Source organism: Dermacentor albipictus, chromosome 6, assembly GCF_038994185.2.
Source record: "Dermacentor albipictus isolate Rhodes 1998 colony chromosome 6, USDA_Dalb.pri_finalv2, whole genome shotgun sequence".
Taxonomy (NCBI): Eukaryota; Metazoa; Arthropoda; class Arachnida; order Ixodida; family Ixodidae; genus Dermacentor; species Dermacentor albipictus.
In genome coordinates, this window is record NC_091826.1 from 99,858,733 (window position 1) to 99,873,382 (window position 14,650).

The 14,650-nt window shown below is 47.7% G+C and overlaps 1 protein-coding gene across 6 annotated transcripts in view; it reads left to right on the plus strand.

Annotated features, from left to right (window-relative positions):
* LOC135913649 (calcium-activated chloride channel regulator 1-like) overlaps window positions 1-14,650 on the plus strand; it is a 248,513-nt gene that overhangs the window by 98,015 nt on the left and 135,848 nt on the right. For all 6 annotated transcript variants that reach the window (XM_070541096.1, XM_070541095.1, XM_070541094.1 and 3 more), the window contains one exon: window positions 8,523-8,650. In XM_070541096.1, the coding sequence (XP_070397197.1) occupies window positions 8,523-8,650 (128 nt within the window). The remainder of the gene's footprint in view (window positions 1-8,522; window positions 8,651-14,650) is intronic.

Consider the following 14,650-nt stretch of genomic DNA (forward strand, 5'->3'; position numbering starts at 1 on the left):
CGCCGCCGCTTCTATTGGCCTGGTCTTGCTCGCTTCGTCCGACGCTATGTTGCTGCCTGTGATCCCTGCCAGCGTCGGAAAACGCCTCAGGTGCTACCTTCCGGTCATCTCCAGCCGATCACCGTCCCTGTGGAACCATTTTTTCGTGTTGGATTAGACCTCCTCGGTCCCTTTCCCACGTCATCCTCTGAGAACAAATGGGTAGCCGTCGCAACTGATTACGCCACCCGATACGCTATCACGCGGGCTCTACCTACCAGTTGCGCCACTGACGTCGCGGACTTTCTCTTGCGTGACATTATCTTAGTGCATGGCGCCCCGCGACAGCTGCTTACTGACCGTGGTCGTAACTTCCTCTCGAAAGTTATCGCCGACATTGTGCGTTCCTGCTCTATTCAACACAAGCTGACTACCTCATACCATCCTCAAACCAATGGCCTGACAGAGCGCTTAAACCGTACTCTTACCGACATGCTGTCCAAGTACGTTTCGAAGGACCACCACGACTGGGACGTTGCCCTTCCTTACGTCACCTTCGCTTACAATTCTTCCCGGCACGACACCGCCGGATTTTCTCCATTTTATCTACTCTACGGTCGCGAACCGACCTTGCCCCTTGACACGGTACTTCCTCCTGCTGCGACCTCCACAACCGAGTATGCGCGCGACGCCATCGCCCTCGCCGATCATGCCCGCCAGCTTGCCCGTGCTCGACTGACGGACTCGCAAACCACGCAGCAGCGTCAGTACAACACCCGCCACCGTGACGTACAATTTTCGCCTGGAGCACTCGTGCTCCTGTGGTCGCCCTGTCGTCACGTTGGACTTTCCGAAAGGCTCCTATCGCGATACACAGGGCCCTACCGCGTGCTGCGCCAGGTGACGCCTGTGACTTATGAAATTGCCCCTGTGAGCTCAACCTCGTCATCTACTCTGGCGTCTAGTGATGTCGTGCACGTCAGTAGGCTCAGGATCTACTACACTGCTTCAGAGTCCAGCCTTTAGTCGCTCCGGGACGGCGCTTTTGCCGCCGGGGGTAGTGCTACGGGGTAGTATTCCCAATGACGAAGAGCCGAGAAGGAAGAAGACGAAGACGACGTTTGGAAGCTAGCGCGGGCTGTTGCCTCTTGGTCAACTGCGGCGTATTGCCTTGTAAATATACTTGTAAATAGCGTTTCGTCGGTGTCTTCCTACGTAACAATATGAACAGCGCTGAGTTTGGATTGTAACTATAATTAGCAATGAGTTTTGCTTGTAATGATGACGAATACTCGGTTTGTTTGTAACAATTAGCAGCATTGAGTTTTGCTTGCAACCATGAAAACCGCGGAGTTTGATTAGTAACCATCAACACAATGAGTATTGCTTTTAACCATGAACCGCACTCACATTTCCTTGTCACTTTGAACAGCAATGAGTCTTGCTTGTAACCATAAACAGCACTGAGTTTTGCTTGAAACCATGAGCCGCGCTGTGTTCGGCTTGTAGCAATGAAGGGCGCTAACTTTTGCCAGTAATCACGAACTACGCTCACCTTATTTTGTAACATTGAACAGCGCTGAGTTTGTCTTGTAACAAGGAACAGCACTGAGCTTTCCATTATTCCATGAGCAACGCTGAGTTTAGCTTGTAGACATGACAATCACTGAGATTTGCTTGTAATCACGAACCGCACTCACCTTTTCTTGTAACCTTGAACAGCACCTGGGTTTGCTTCTAACTATTAACGGCGCTGAGTTTTCCTCGTAACCATGAAGCCACTGACTTTTGCTAGTTAACACGAACACCACTTAGTTTTGCTTGCAACTACGAAAAGCATTGACTTTTCTTTTGAACCATAAACAGCACTGAGTTTCGCATGAAACCACGAGCAGCGCTGAGTTTGGCTTGCAGTCATGAAGTGCATTGAATATTGCATGCACCCATATACAACACTCGGTTTTGCTTGTAATAATTAGCAGCACTATGTCTTTCTTGCAACCATGAACAGCACTGAGTTATGGTTGCAGCCACGAATACGACTCAGTTTCGCTCCCAACCGTAAAGAGCGCGGAGTTTTCTGTGTAACCACGAATAGCACTCATATTTGGTTGTAACCTCAAATAGCAGTGAGTGATGATCATGAACAGCACTCAGTTTTTCTTGTACTATGAACAGCGCTGACTTTGGCTTGTTACCTTGAGCAGCCCTGAGTTTTTCCGTAACCATGAGGAATTCTGGGTTTTGCTTGTAACAATAAGAGCGCTGAGTTTTGCCTGTGGCCACGATTACTCTGTTTAACTGGCAGCCCCAAACAGCACTGTCTTTTGGCAGCACTGACTTTTGCTTTTAACGACGAACAGCACTGAGTTTTGCTTGTTGACTTAAAATACCACTCAGTTTTGCTCGCAACCGTGAACAGCACTGAGTTTTCCTTGTACCATGAATAGCACTGAGTTTTGCTTGTAACCGCAAGCAGCACTCAGTTTTTCTGGCAGCCATGGATAGCACTGTTTATTGCTCGTAGCCTTGAAAAGCACTGAGTTCAGCTTGCAACCATGAAAATCAATTAGCTTTGCTTCTAAGCATTAACCGCATTGAGGTTTGTTTGTAACCATGAACAGCACTGAGTTCTTCTTGCAACCATGAACAACACTCGGTTTTCCTTGTAACCATTCTCAACACTCACTTTTGCTTTTAACCATGAGCAGCACTGAGTTTCTGCCGTATCGCGTCAAGGCAAGCCCGTTCATTGCTTGACGATGTGCGCATGTTCCGGTTGTTTTTGTTTTTTTTTCGCTTAGAATAAACGCAACCACGCTACCGTCAATAAACGATTCCATCACTTGCACCTACTGAGTCTGTGGTTGTTAACCGCGCGGCAGCAATATCGACGAGAATGGAACTTCATGTGAGCATGGTCTGCGGTTGACAGGAGCGAAGGATGGCATCTCTCCCATCAGTTTTCGACGAGACGATGGGCAGTCGAGGCATGTACAGGATACGACTGGAAGCTTATTTTGAGAAAAACGGAATTACAGACACTGCGAAACGCCGTGCTCCACTGGTGTCCTTATTGAGCGATAATGTTGTGCGTATGTTGCAAGGGCGCCTTACGCCCGTGTCGGTTAACAGCCAGGAATACGATGAAGTCCTTAAATACCTAGAACATTACAATCTCCAAGGTAATGAGATAGCGGCGAGTTTCTCGTTCATGAACAAGCAGATGAATGGAGAGACCGTTCGGGAATACATTGCTGACCTCTCGAGACTGGCAGAAAGTTGTGACTTTGTCAACTCGCTGCACCGTATGCTGCGTGATCGCATATTGTGCGGAATCCTTGATGACGATGCCCGACGCTGCCTTTACGATAGCGCAGAAGGATTTGCCATTGCTTCATAGAAGGCGCTAGACGACGTTTGAGACATATTAGAAGCAGGCCTAGTGACTACAGGAACCAGCATCAATGTTGTACAGCCGCAGTGAAGACGGCGGCACTGTACGTAGGGGCAGAACACGGCCAAAGACCATGTGAGAATTTCAGTGGCCTCCACGCTTCACACACGTGCCGTCATCGAAACTCCAGTCGCCACCGCTGCGGCAGGAAAGGTCATCTGCCGAAGGTTTGTTTATAACCTGAGTGTAAGCTGAGTGCAACCTGTATAACCTGAAGGTTTGCTTATAACCGAGAACCTGGTGTCTTTGTCGTAGAGAAAATGGAAGCCCGGAACGAAGTAATGTTGCACGCTCTTTTCGCTCACAGCTCCGCCGAGAGAGCTCTCTTGGAGCCTCGCGAGGAAGAGTTGACATGGCAGGGCCAGAAATTGCTAATGATTATAGACACCAGTTCTTCCGTCAGCGTCATATTGAAGAACATATTTAAGAAACATCGTAAATGGTGGCCGTCACTGAAATATATATCGCTCCGCTTAACGTACTTCCTTGTGCCATTGCCGGGTGTCGGCCAGATAACCATGATGGTGTAATGTGGTTCGACTGTTTTGACCAGCATGCTACTCCTGGGAGCATGTGACGGACCACTGCTCTACGGCCGGAAGAAGATAGAGGCCTTTAGTGAGATGGGTGTGCACTTTTTGGGCACTGGAATACATCGACTTTAAATGTTGTTTGTGATAATACCGAGACGAAGACTGTCCTCTATGAATATTCTGATCCTTTCGAGAACAGGTTTGGCTGCTGCAAGGCGCCCTTGTGCAACTTCGCATCAAAGGAGCCCGCCCACGTTTCTTTAAGGCATCTACAGTTCCCTATCTAATGTGTTACAAAGCTGCGGCCGAAATCGTCAGTCGTGTAAAAGACGGAGTTCTTTCGTCGATAATCGATTCCGATTGAGTGGTTCCGGTAGCAAAAAAGAACGGCGATATGCAATTATTTGAGTACTTCGTAATGATAGTCATCTTGACGTCGCCGTTGGAACACTATCCAATGCCCCAAGTTGAAGATGCACTTGCGGCGCTTTCTGGAGGCGTATTTTTCAGCAGTCAGCACTAGCGCAAGACGCAAAATCAGGTGCCGTTGGATGCTGAAGCTAACAGGAAAGCGGTACTCAACACTCGCCGGGGCATTCGCTGCTAGAATCGTTTATCATGTGGAATTGTTTCAGAACTCGGCAAGTTCCAGCGACGCATGGAATCAATTTGCAAATTTTGCCGAATGTTTAATATACCTAGATGACATGCGAAATGTCATCCTGTACTGCGAAAAAAAAGCGATATGACACCTCTGTGCGGCGGCAGGCGTATCAGCGGCTTCGTGAACACAACCTGAATTTGAACGAAAGAAAGTGCTGATTGTGGGAAGCCCGTGTCTTTTCTGGGCCAGCACATCATTGCCAAAGGTGCTTGTCCACTGCGACATACCATCGAGGCGATACTGGCCGCGCCGAAGCCAACATCGTTATGCCAGCTGAGATATTTATTGTGCTCGGTTACGTATTAAGATAAAGTATTGCCCAATTTGTTTACGTGGCCGTCTCCTTTATATCGCTTGCTGGCAAAGGGCGTGATGGGCAGTAGAGGCCGTCCCAGGATAGCGCATTTCAGGAAGGAAAGAGTGCCTTGGGCAAGGCAAAATTTCCTGTCCACTGTGACCCGCTGAAACCCCTTCGAATGGAATACGACGGATCATCGGTCTGTTTGCTCGCACTGCTATCCCATAGCATCAAGGGCGAAAATTATCGGATAGTTTTTCGCTCTAGGACCTTGATACCAGCGGAGCGCAATTACTTTCAAGTAGAAAAGGAAGCGCTCGCCCTCGTTTTCTGTGTGTTGAGGTGGCTGAGACTATTTTTTCCGTAATAAATTTTGTTTGCAGAAGTATTATGAGCCGTTAAAAGTCTATTCCATCCAGAGAGACCACATCCACAGATTGTGGAAGCCAGCATACATGTTTGAACGCTCCTTTTATCAGCGTGTCACTATGACATAGAATTTCGCAAGAGACCATTGAACGCGGATGCGGACGCTTGGTGTGGCTTGCCTCTTCCAGAACAAGGGCTTACTGGTGAAAATGACCTTTTGCAATCTCTGCTACGTGCAAAAGCGTTGACAGATTTTTCTCTCTGCGCGTCACAGTTGGCAGACAGCACCAGCGAGGACATGCTGCTCCGACACGTGAAGACAGTTTCTGCGTGGTTGTCCAAACCAACTAGGGCCGGAGACAGCGTGCGATGTCATACTTCGTCCGCAGACAAGAATTCACTTGTATTAAATGACTAATCTACTGGGCCCATCGCGGAGTCCTGCCTGAGGCCGTGAGGGCGTCTGTTCTGCGGGATTTTCACGACACCAATCCAGGCATGATGGGAATGACGGATCTCGCTCGTACAATGTTTTCGCATACCAGATTGGACCACGACATAGGGCAACTGGTACAGACATGACAGCAATGTTTGCAATGTTGGCCCATGCCAGCCGAACAGGTCCATTAAAGCTGACCGAATATCTACAAACATTGGTTTGGCCTGCATATCAACCATGCAGGTCCGGTGAAACGTCACACTATCTTGGTGGAAGTGGAAGGTAAAATGAAATCGATGTAGGCAGTGCGTCATACGACAGCAAGAGCAAAGACTACATGCAGTTCAAGTACTGTGAGCGATTGTCATGCGTTTTGGTCTGCCGTACACATTCGTTGGAAATAATGGGCTGCAGTAGATCAATTACTGAATTTTTTTTCAGAAGTAACCATGTGCGTCATGTTGCGTCCGCCCCATCCTATCCTTAGTCAAACGCACTGGCGGAGCATGCCATGCTCACCATTACGGAAGGTATCAGGAAACGTAAGGATGGAAGTCTGCTCAATATAATTTCGAAGTACTTGTACGGCTACAGAGTAACGCCGACTTGCGAAGGCAAGTCGCCTGCCAGATGTTGCTGGGTTTTCAACCCAGTACCTGTTTAAGTGCACATTTTCCAGAGGAAGAGGTGGCACGGAATCCCGCGGCGCGCAGAACCCCAGCACCGTTGTCACAATTCTTTTCACTGCTAGTGCCTCTTTAGTCGTGGTAGTAAATTAACACTTGCCAGAGATGGTTACCCGGCACGGTGACGCCAGCAAGAGCTTGGCGTATGGTCACGGTGGGCACCACAAGAGGGCTGCAGCTCCGTCATGTAGACCAAGTGCGCTCAGGACACGCAGCGTGTGAAGTAAAGCAACAAATCTGCGCAACTTGGCCTGGAGACAACCAAATCACAGAGAGTGATCAACTGCAAACAGTGGAAGACACAGAACCATCGTCACACGGATCACTTGGTACGTCTCAGTCTTCGTGGCAAGCAATCTCAAGTGCACCGCCGAGCTTAGGATTCCCTAGGCTTTCTACGCCCACAACACCCCCAATAGGCTAGGCTTCTAAGGATAGGAAGTACCATATCGCGTCCAGGCAAGCCCGTTCATCCTATCATGAAGTGCCCATGCTCCGGCTTATTCGAGCAGAATAAATGCAGTCACACTATTTTCAATAAAATATTCCATCGCTTGCACCTACCCATTCTGTTGTAGTTACCCGCGCTGCAGGAGTTTCGCTTGTAACCATGAACATTGATAGTTTTCTTCTGAGCACGAACAGCGCTTCGTTTTCCTTGTACCGATAGACAGCGCTGTGTTTCGCTGGTAACAATGGACAGCATTCAGTTTGACTTGCAAATATAGATAGCGCTTAGCACTGCTCGTAACTTTGAACAACACTTAGTTTTTCAATAATAATTTATGGGGTTTTACGTGCCAAAACCACTTTCTGATTATGAGGCACGCCGAAGTGGGGGACTCCGGAAATTTTGACCACCTGGGGTTCTTTAGCGTGCACCTACATCTAAGTACACGGGTGTTTTCGCATTTCGCCCCCATCGAAATGCGGCCGCCATGGCCGGGATTCGATCCCGCGACCTCGTGCTCAGCAGCCCAACACCATAGCCACTGAGCAACCACGGCGGGTGTTAGTTTTTCAAGGAACAGTACTGAGTTTCACTTGTAACTATTTACAACAACAAGAATTGCTTGTAATCATTCTCAACAAGTTTTGCTTGTAAGAACCGCACTGAGCTTTTCTTGTAAGCTCAATGTCCTGAGTTTGGCTTTTAGCCATCAACAACATTGAGTTTTCCTTGTAACCATGAATACCACTGAGGTTTTTTTGCAGCCACGAATAGCACTCAATTTCGCTTACAACCATCAATAGCACTGAATTTTCTTTGTAACCATGAACGGCACTGAGGTTTGCTTGTAACCACGAACAGAGGAGCTGAATCAAAGGGCGAGTGCTCTCGCGACTGAGGGGCTGGGTGCTTTCGCCACCACAAGATATATATATATATATATATATATATATATATATATATATATATATATATATATATATATATATATATATATATATATATATATATATATATATATATATATATAATATTGCCAGATGTGTAGTATAACTATTCTAGCCCTACAGCTCATAGAGTCGCGCATGCCAGTGTATGACTGCTTTGAGGCGGCTGAAGCTCACCCACGTTGGTGTAGCGCTCGGGGAAATACAGCGCCCGTGAACTTCTCCCACCGGCCTTTTTACTTGTCGCAGCTGCACCAGACGGCTGTGGCAGTAGGAAATAAGGGTGGCAGGCGTCTTTAAAGCGCTTGCGTCAGTGGCGTCAACATCCCAGCGACAAAGCGAATTATACATATAGGAACCTATACTACGGCTACAGATTTGCTGTTTAAAGGCTGCCTTACCTATAGGAATTGCGCAGTAATATAAACGCTCTTCAAGCATCGCCAACCTCGAACATAAACCTTTTTACATGTACTTTCAATACGAAACATTTTATAAGCGTTCGTCTGTTTGTGTAGATTGACAATCATGAAAGATGCTTTCTATGCAGTTGTTCATGCCGGGCAACAAAACAAAATACTCGTCTTTGTGTTCATGAAAAGAAAGCATCGGAAATAAAGGAATGGTCATCATTTTGGAGGCGGTATTTTATAAACAATTGTGATGTCTCTGTCTTGAAATGAATTCCTTCTTTTAAAGGTAAATTATTTTTGCAACTGGGGGCAGCGAGGTCACAGACACAACAACTTAGCTCCTAACATGCACAACGACATCTGCAACGGCGAGTCTACATGGGACGTCATCAGAAGGAACAAAGACTTCATCAGGTACGCACCCTTCTTTTTTGCTGAAATGATCAGTGAAGCAGCAACCTGCAAACTAGGCGCGTTAGAATTAGCCTTTTTTTTTTAATCAGCGGGGCAAGCCACGTCAATACAAAACGGGCAAGGTGCTCCTCCTGTGTTCTTTTTTTCTGCTCATTCAAAATTAAAGCTTGGACGCCCACGCAAATCCAGCTTTAGCCTAGCGCTTTTGGGACCTCGTGGTGTCACACTTTAGTATAACTCCAAATTTGTACACGTGTGAGTTTATCACAGTGAGTAGAGATTGTTATTGACTGCATATTTAGGTGCCCTAGGTATCATCCTCAAAGATTTACGAAAGGACTCATAATCACTCGCGAAAACGAGCAAGTCTATAATACTTCGAGCAAAGTTGAGGAGCCGCCGTAGTCTCCAGCATCAGACATACAATTTGAAGTAATTAGCAGACCTTCTATTTGTTCCGATTCTTGAGATAAGATTCAGGAAGTTGACACTCGTAACAGACGTGAAAATAACATATTTGCCTCACGCTTTCACCACGTGAATATTTGAATGCCACCGTTAGCTAGAAAACCAAAGTAATGTTGTTTGCCGTCGCTTGGAGATACTGAAATTATTTTTTTCATTCCGCCTAATTAAATCAGTAGTCTGAATTAGTTAGTCATCTTCCCAAATAATAAAATTAGATAAGTGTCAAATAGAAAATTGTAGGGCGACACAAAAAAAAGCATGATCCAGCTTTACGTTGCACATTACGTGCTACATAAAGTGTTTTCCGAGCTTAAAAGAAACCTGCAAATGCACGCAAAATTGGAGCGCGACTGGCCGGTCAAGGCATTCTGCCTGTATACGCGGGCTTCCTTCAAGCTCGGAAAAAATACTTGTGTTGCACGTATTGACACAAGGCAGAAACTTTTAAACAACGCGCGCAGGTTCGTACGCCCCCTCAAGACGACAACGGTGTATTGGAGGAAAAGACGACAAAATAATGGCACGTGTTTTCACCGCACGCACTCGCATCGCAGGTGGCCGTTGTCGGCATCTACAAGAAGAAGACGAGGTGAAGCGACGCTCGAGAGTGAAGGCCTTCCTGATCTCCCGTTGAGAATGCAGCAGTGCTTTTTATTTAGCCCCAGGGCACAAGTTCAGCCACAATAAATAGTTGTACCTGGATTCCCTTAACTGTCCGTACAATTCTGGTTGAGGTGCGGGGTAATGATTTGCAGCCCAATTCGAGTTGGAAAAAGCAGCCCGGAACCACGCCAGCTCAGACGCAATGAGCTTACGCCCGTCCACCAGCGCACGAGCCGTTGCCTATGTGGCGAGCCGCCTGAGTTTCCTCTTTTGCCGGAGCAGACTATAAGAGTAGAAGCAGACAATACTGAAATGACATCCCAGACAGCCTCAACCCGCATCGTTGTTGATCAGCCGCGAACGCCCGAGCCTTTTCACTGCGACAATGAAATCCAGCATGTTGCGAAGGGAACCATCATCGCCCGCCTTAACGATTATGAACAGATCAGGGATTTGAGCTCTTCCGATGCTGTACTACTGCAGTCTGACAACGTAGACTCCATACTCGCATCTTTTAACATCGAAGCAGCACTATCACCGAGCCAGAAGCAGCAAATAGAGAACCTTGTACGAGAATTTAGCTCGTGTTTCTCAACGACATCGAATATCCAGAGAGCACACATCGCCAAACACCGTATCATTGTCGACGAAACTGTGAGGCCTATTTGCGAGCATCCCTACCCAGTGTCGCCGAAGGAGAGAGAGATCATCAGCAAACAAGCCGAAGAAATTCTTAGAGACGACGTAATTCAACCATCGACCACCCCGTAGGCTTCGCCTGTGGTGCTGGTAAAGAAAAAGGATCAGACCTTGCGCTTCTGCGTTGATTATCGGAAGCTAAACATCGTCACAAAGCGGGATGTCTATCCACTTCCGGGGATCGATGACACCCTCGATAGACTACGGAGGCGAAATTATTTTCCTCTCTCGAAATCAAAAGCGGATACGGGCAAATAGAAGTAGACGAACGAGATCGTGAGAAGACAGCATTCGTCACACCAGACGGACTATACGAATTCAAGGTACTTCCGTTCGGCCTCTGTTCCGCACCTGTCACCTTTCAGCGGAAGATGGACACTGTGCTCTACGAGTTACAGTGGCAGTCCTGTCTGGTTTATCTTGACGATATCGTGATTTTTCCTACCACCTTTGCTCAGCATGTGGAACGACTACGAACTGTGCTCGAAGCTACTAGTTTAGCAGGGCTGACGATAAAGCCACAATATTGTCACCTCGACTTCCATGAGCTCCTTTTCCTCGGCCATGTGATTAGCTACGAAGGCATCTTCCTGACCCTTACAAGACCGCAGCAGTAGAAAAGTTTCCAAGACCAACCGACAAAAAGGCCGTTAGGTGATTCCTAGGAAGTTGTGCCTATTACAGGCGTTTCGTCAAAAATTTTTCGAAAATTGCCGAGCCATTAACACCATTAACGAAAGAGGATATGCCTTTCGTATGGCACAGTGAACAAAAAGATGCATTCAATGAGCTGCGACGGTGACTTCAAAACAATCCTTGCGCACTTTGATGAGGAAGCGGAAACAAACATCCACACAGATGCCAGCAATTTAGGACTCGGTGCCGTCCTCGTTCAATGGCAAAACGGAGAGAGAAGAGTGATTGCATAGGCTATCCGCACTCTTTCGAGGGCTGAAACCAACTATTCAGCCACATAAGAAGAATACCTCGCAGTAATATGGGCCACAGGAAAATTCCGACCATACTTATACGGTAGACCGTTCCGGGCAATCAGTGACCATCGCTCATTGTGCTGGCTTGCAAACCTGAAAGATCCTTCTGGAAGACTTGCTAGATGGAGTCTGAGGCTGCAGGAATACGACATAACTGTCGTGTACAAGTCAGGTCGCAAGCACAGTGGCGCTGATTGTTTATCACGTGCTCCGGTCGAATCTGCTCCTGTGAAAGATTGATACGAATTTCCGTTTCTTAGAGCCCTGACCACACCTGAGATGGCCAAACACCAGCAGTCTGACGCCGAATTACTTTTACTCATCAGGCACCTCGAGGGACACACCGTTCATGTTCCACGAGTTTTCTGCGGGGGATCGTCATCGTATCCGATGAGAAATGGCGTCCTGTACAAAAGAAATTTTGAGCACAGCACAGAGAAATTTCTACTCGTCGTTCCTTCTGCTTTGCGATCGGAAATCCTAGAAGCCTGTCATGATGACCCATCAGCAGGACACCCCGGAGTGAGCAGAACGTTCGACCGAATTCATGCTAAGTACTACTGGCCAAAGCTGTTGAATTCAGTACAGCATTATGTACGAACATGTCGGGATCGCCAAAGACGCAAAACACCTCCATTAAAACCCGCAGGCCTCCTTCAACCAATAGAACCCCCAGGAGCCCCATTCGCACAAGTAAGAATGGACTTGCTTGGTCCCTTTCCGACATCACCAGGTATACGATGGATTGCAGTAGCGACCGATTACCTAACCCGATATGCCGAGACATCCTCTCTAATCAGTGCAACGGCCGTTGAAGCGGCTGAATTCTTTGTCACCAAGAATGTATTACGACATAGTGCCCCTGCAATTATTATCACGGACCGAGGTACTTCGTTCACAGCCGATTTGACACAATTCATCTTGAAATTGACTCATACCAGCCACAGGAAAACAACTGCCTATCACCCTCAAACAAATGGGTTAACCGAGCGATTGAACAGGACGCTGACCGATATGTTGTCAGTTTACGTAGACTTAGAGCACTGTACATGGGACAAGATCCTACCCTATGAGACATTCGGCTACAGTACCGCATTGCAAGAGGCCACTCAAGTAACGCCATTCCAACTTGTTTTTGGTCGAATAGTTACCACACCCTTGGATGAAATGCTGCCTGTCAGCGACAGTACAGAAAAGAACGCTGACATCAGTGACTTTACACAGAGGGCCGAAGAAGCACGTTAGGTGCAAAAGCAGCGCATCGACCCGGACCGTTACCACCTGCGGTGAAGAGACGTCGAGGATGCACCAGGTGGCAGAGTATGGGTGTGGACCCCCGTGCGGACGCCCGGCCTGCCCGAAAAGCTTTTGCGCCGTTATTTCAGCCCCTACCGAGTACTTCGCCGCATCAGTCCCCTGAACTACGTAGTTACGCCAGAAGGATAAGTGAGCTCATCAAGATGCCGGCGTCGCAAAAGAAACTGTACATGTGGTCAGACTGAAGACATATTATGACAGGCAGTGAATATTCGACCAAACATTTTTTTCTGTGCCATATACCACTTTAGTATGGACAACTGCTTGTGAACAATTTCGTCGCTTTACGCATTGGGACGGTGCGTTTGGGAGGGGGGATAATGATACAAGGCAGATACATTTAAACAACGCGCGCAGGTTTGTACGCCCCCTCAAGACGACAACGGCGTATTGGAGGACGACGAAATAATGCCACGTGTTTTCGCCGCGCGCACTCGCATCGAAGGTGGCCGTTGTCGGCGTCTACAAGAAGCTGAGATGAAGCGACGCTCGAGAGAGAAGGCCTTCCTTATCGCCCGTTTCGAACGCCGCAGTGCTTTTTATTTACCCCCAGGGCACAGGTTTGCCCACAATAAATTAGTGTATCTGGATTCCCTTAACTGTCTGTGACAGTATTGAGACAACAGAAAGCTGTATCGAGAATTTTTTATGTTGCTGTATAATTTTCTCTTTAACACCAAGAAAGGTTCTCGCTGTGGCAAAAATTTCCCACAACTGTTAAGGCACCATTTACCAAACGTGCATTAAATGTCAGTGGCTTAGCTCGGCAATGCCAGGACATACGCAGCGTGAGCTGAGGCAGGTTGCCCAGCCTCCTGGCGAAGCCGCTTTGCTAGACGTTCCTCCCTTTGCTCTGGTCTCTCCGTAGCACCTTTAGCCTTGTTCTGGTCGTTCGTCCTACGCTCAACCGCTAATTTCCTGGCAACTACTTCGGGATCCGATCAGTTAGGCTTCTCCGCGCTTCTGCGCCGCTGAGCAGCAATTTCGCTCTCCTTTTCCATGCCTACACCACACTGGCAAACGCCCCGTTATATGTGTACCCCCACTGGTACCTCTGCGCAAGTGCACAACATGAAAGGCGCTAATAAGTAGCTCCGGTGCAGCATCAGACTGGTATACTGCGCAATGGAGGCGCACAGCTGGGCACGCGTCGGCGCCAGTGCCTCTGCCACGCCTATGACGTCTCAGAAATGCGCAGACCGGCGAGGCTCCTCGCGCTTGCGCAGCACGGCTCTCCAGGAGCCACGCGAAGCCGCTCAAGCTCAGCCAGTGTAGCTCACGCTACAAAATTAATATTCTATGCAAGGATGGTACCTTATATTATTTTCAGTTTATAAGCATTACTTCTTTGTTGCTGCCGTTGTCGACGACCTTTAATAGAACTTGAGCCATAAACCAGAGCCGTTATCCCGGCAACTTGCACGAACAGAGGTCATTCAGGCAGCCAGTGAAAAGGAAACGCGCATTCAAGCACCCATCCCTTATTACAGAAGCACATTACATACCCTAGCTGCTGCACAAATAAGCTAGAAAAAATATTGCTTCCGAGTTCTTCCTAAAGTGTGTTGACCATATCGCTCAAGGTGTACCTTCTAAAAAGCTGATGTTTTATTGTCATTTCCATTAGCGACATTCAAGAAGGATATAGAGAGAACCATACACTTCATTCCAATCTTTTGGCTCATTATTATTCTCTGTTCCATTGAATGCTAGCGGTTTGTGAGTTCCGCGGCGCATTTTCTGCATCGCGTCAAAAGGTGGCGCCACGTTGTGTGGCGCATTCCTGTTTTTGACTTTTCCTTCGTTTTTCTTTTTCTTCTTTTTTAATTTTTAACCTAGGTAGGACATTAGGCAGTATTAGCCCCGCGAACGAACTACAGGGGCGCTGCGAGCGCCGCTCGCGTGACGTCAGGGCAAGGAC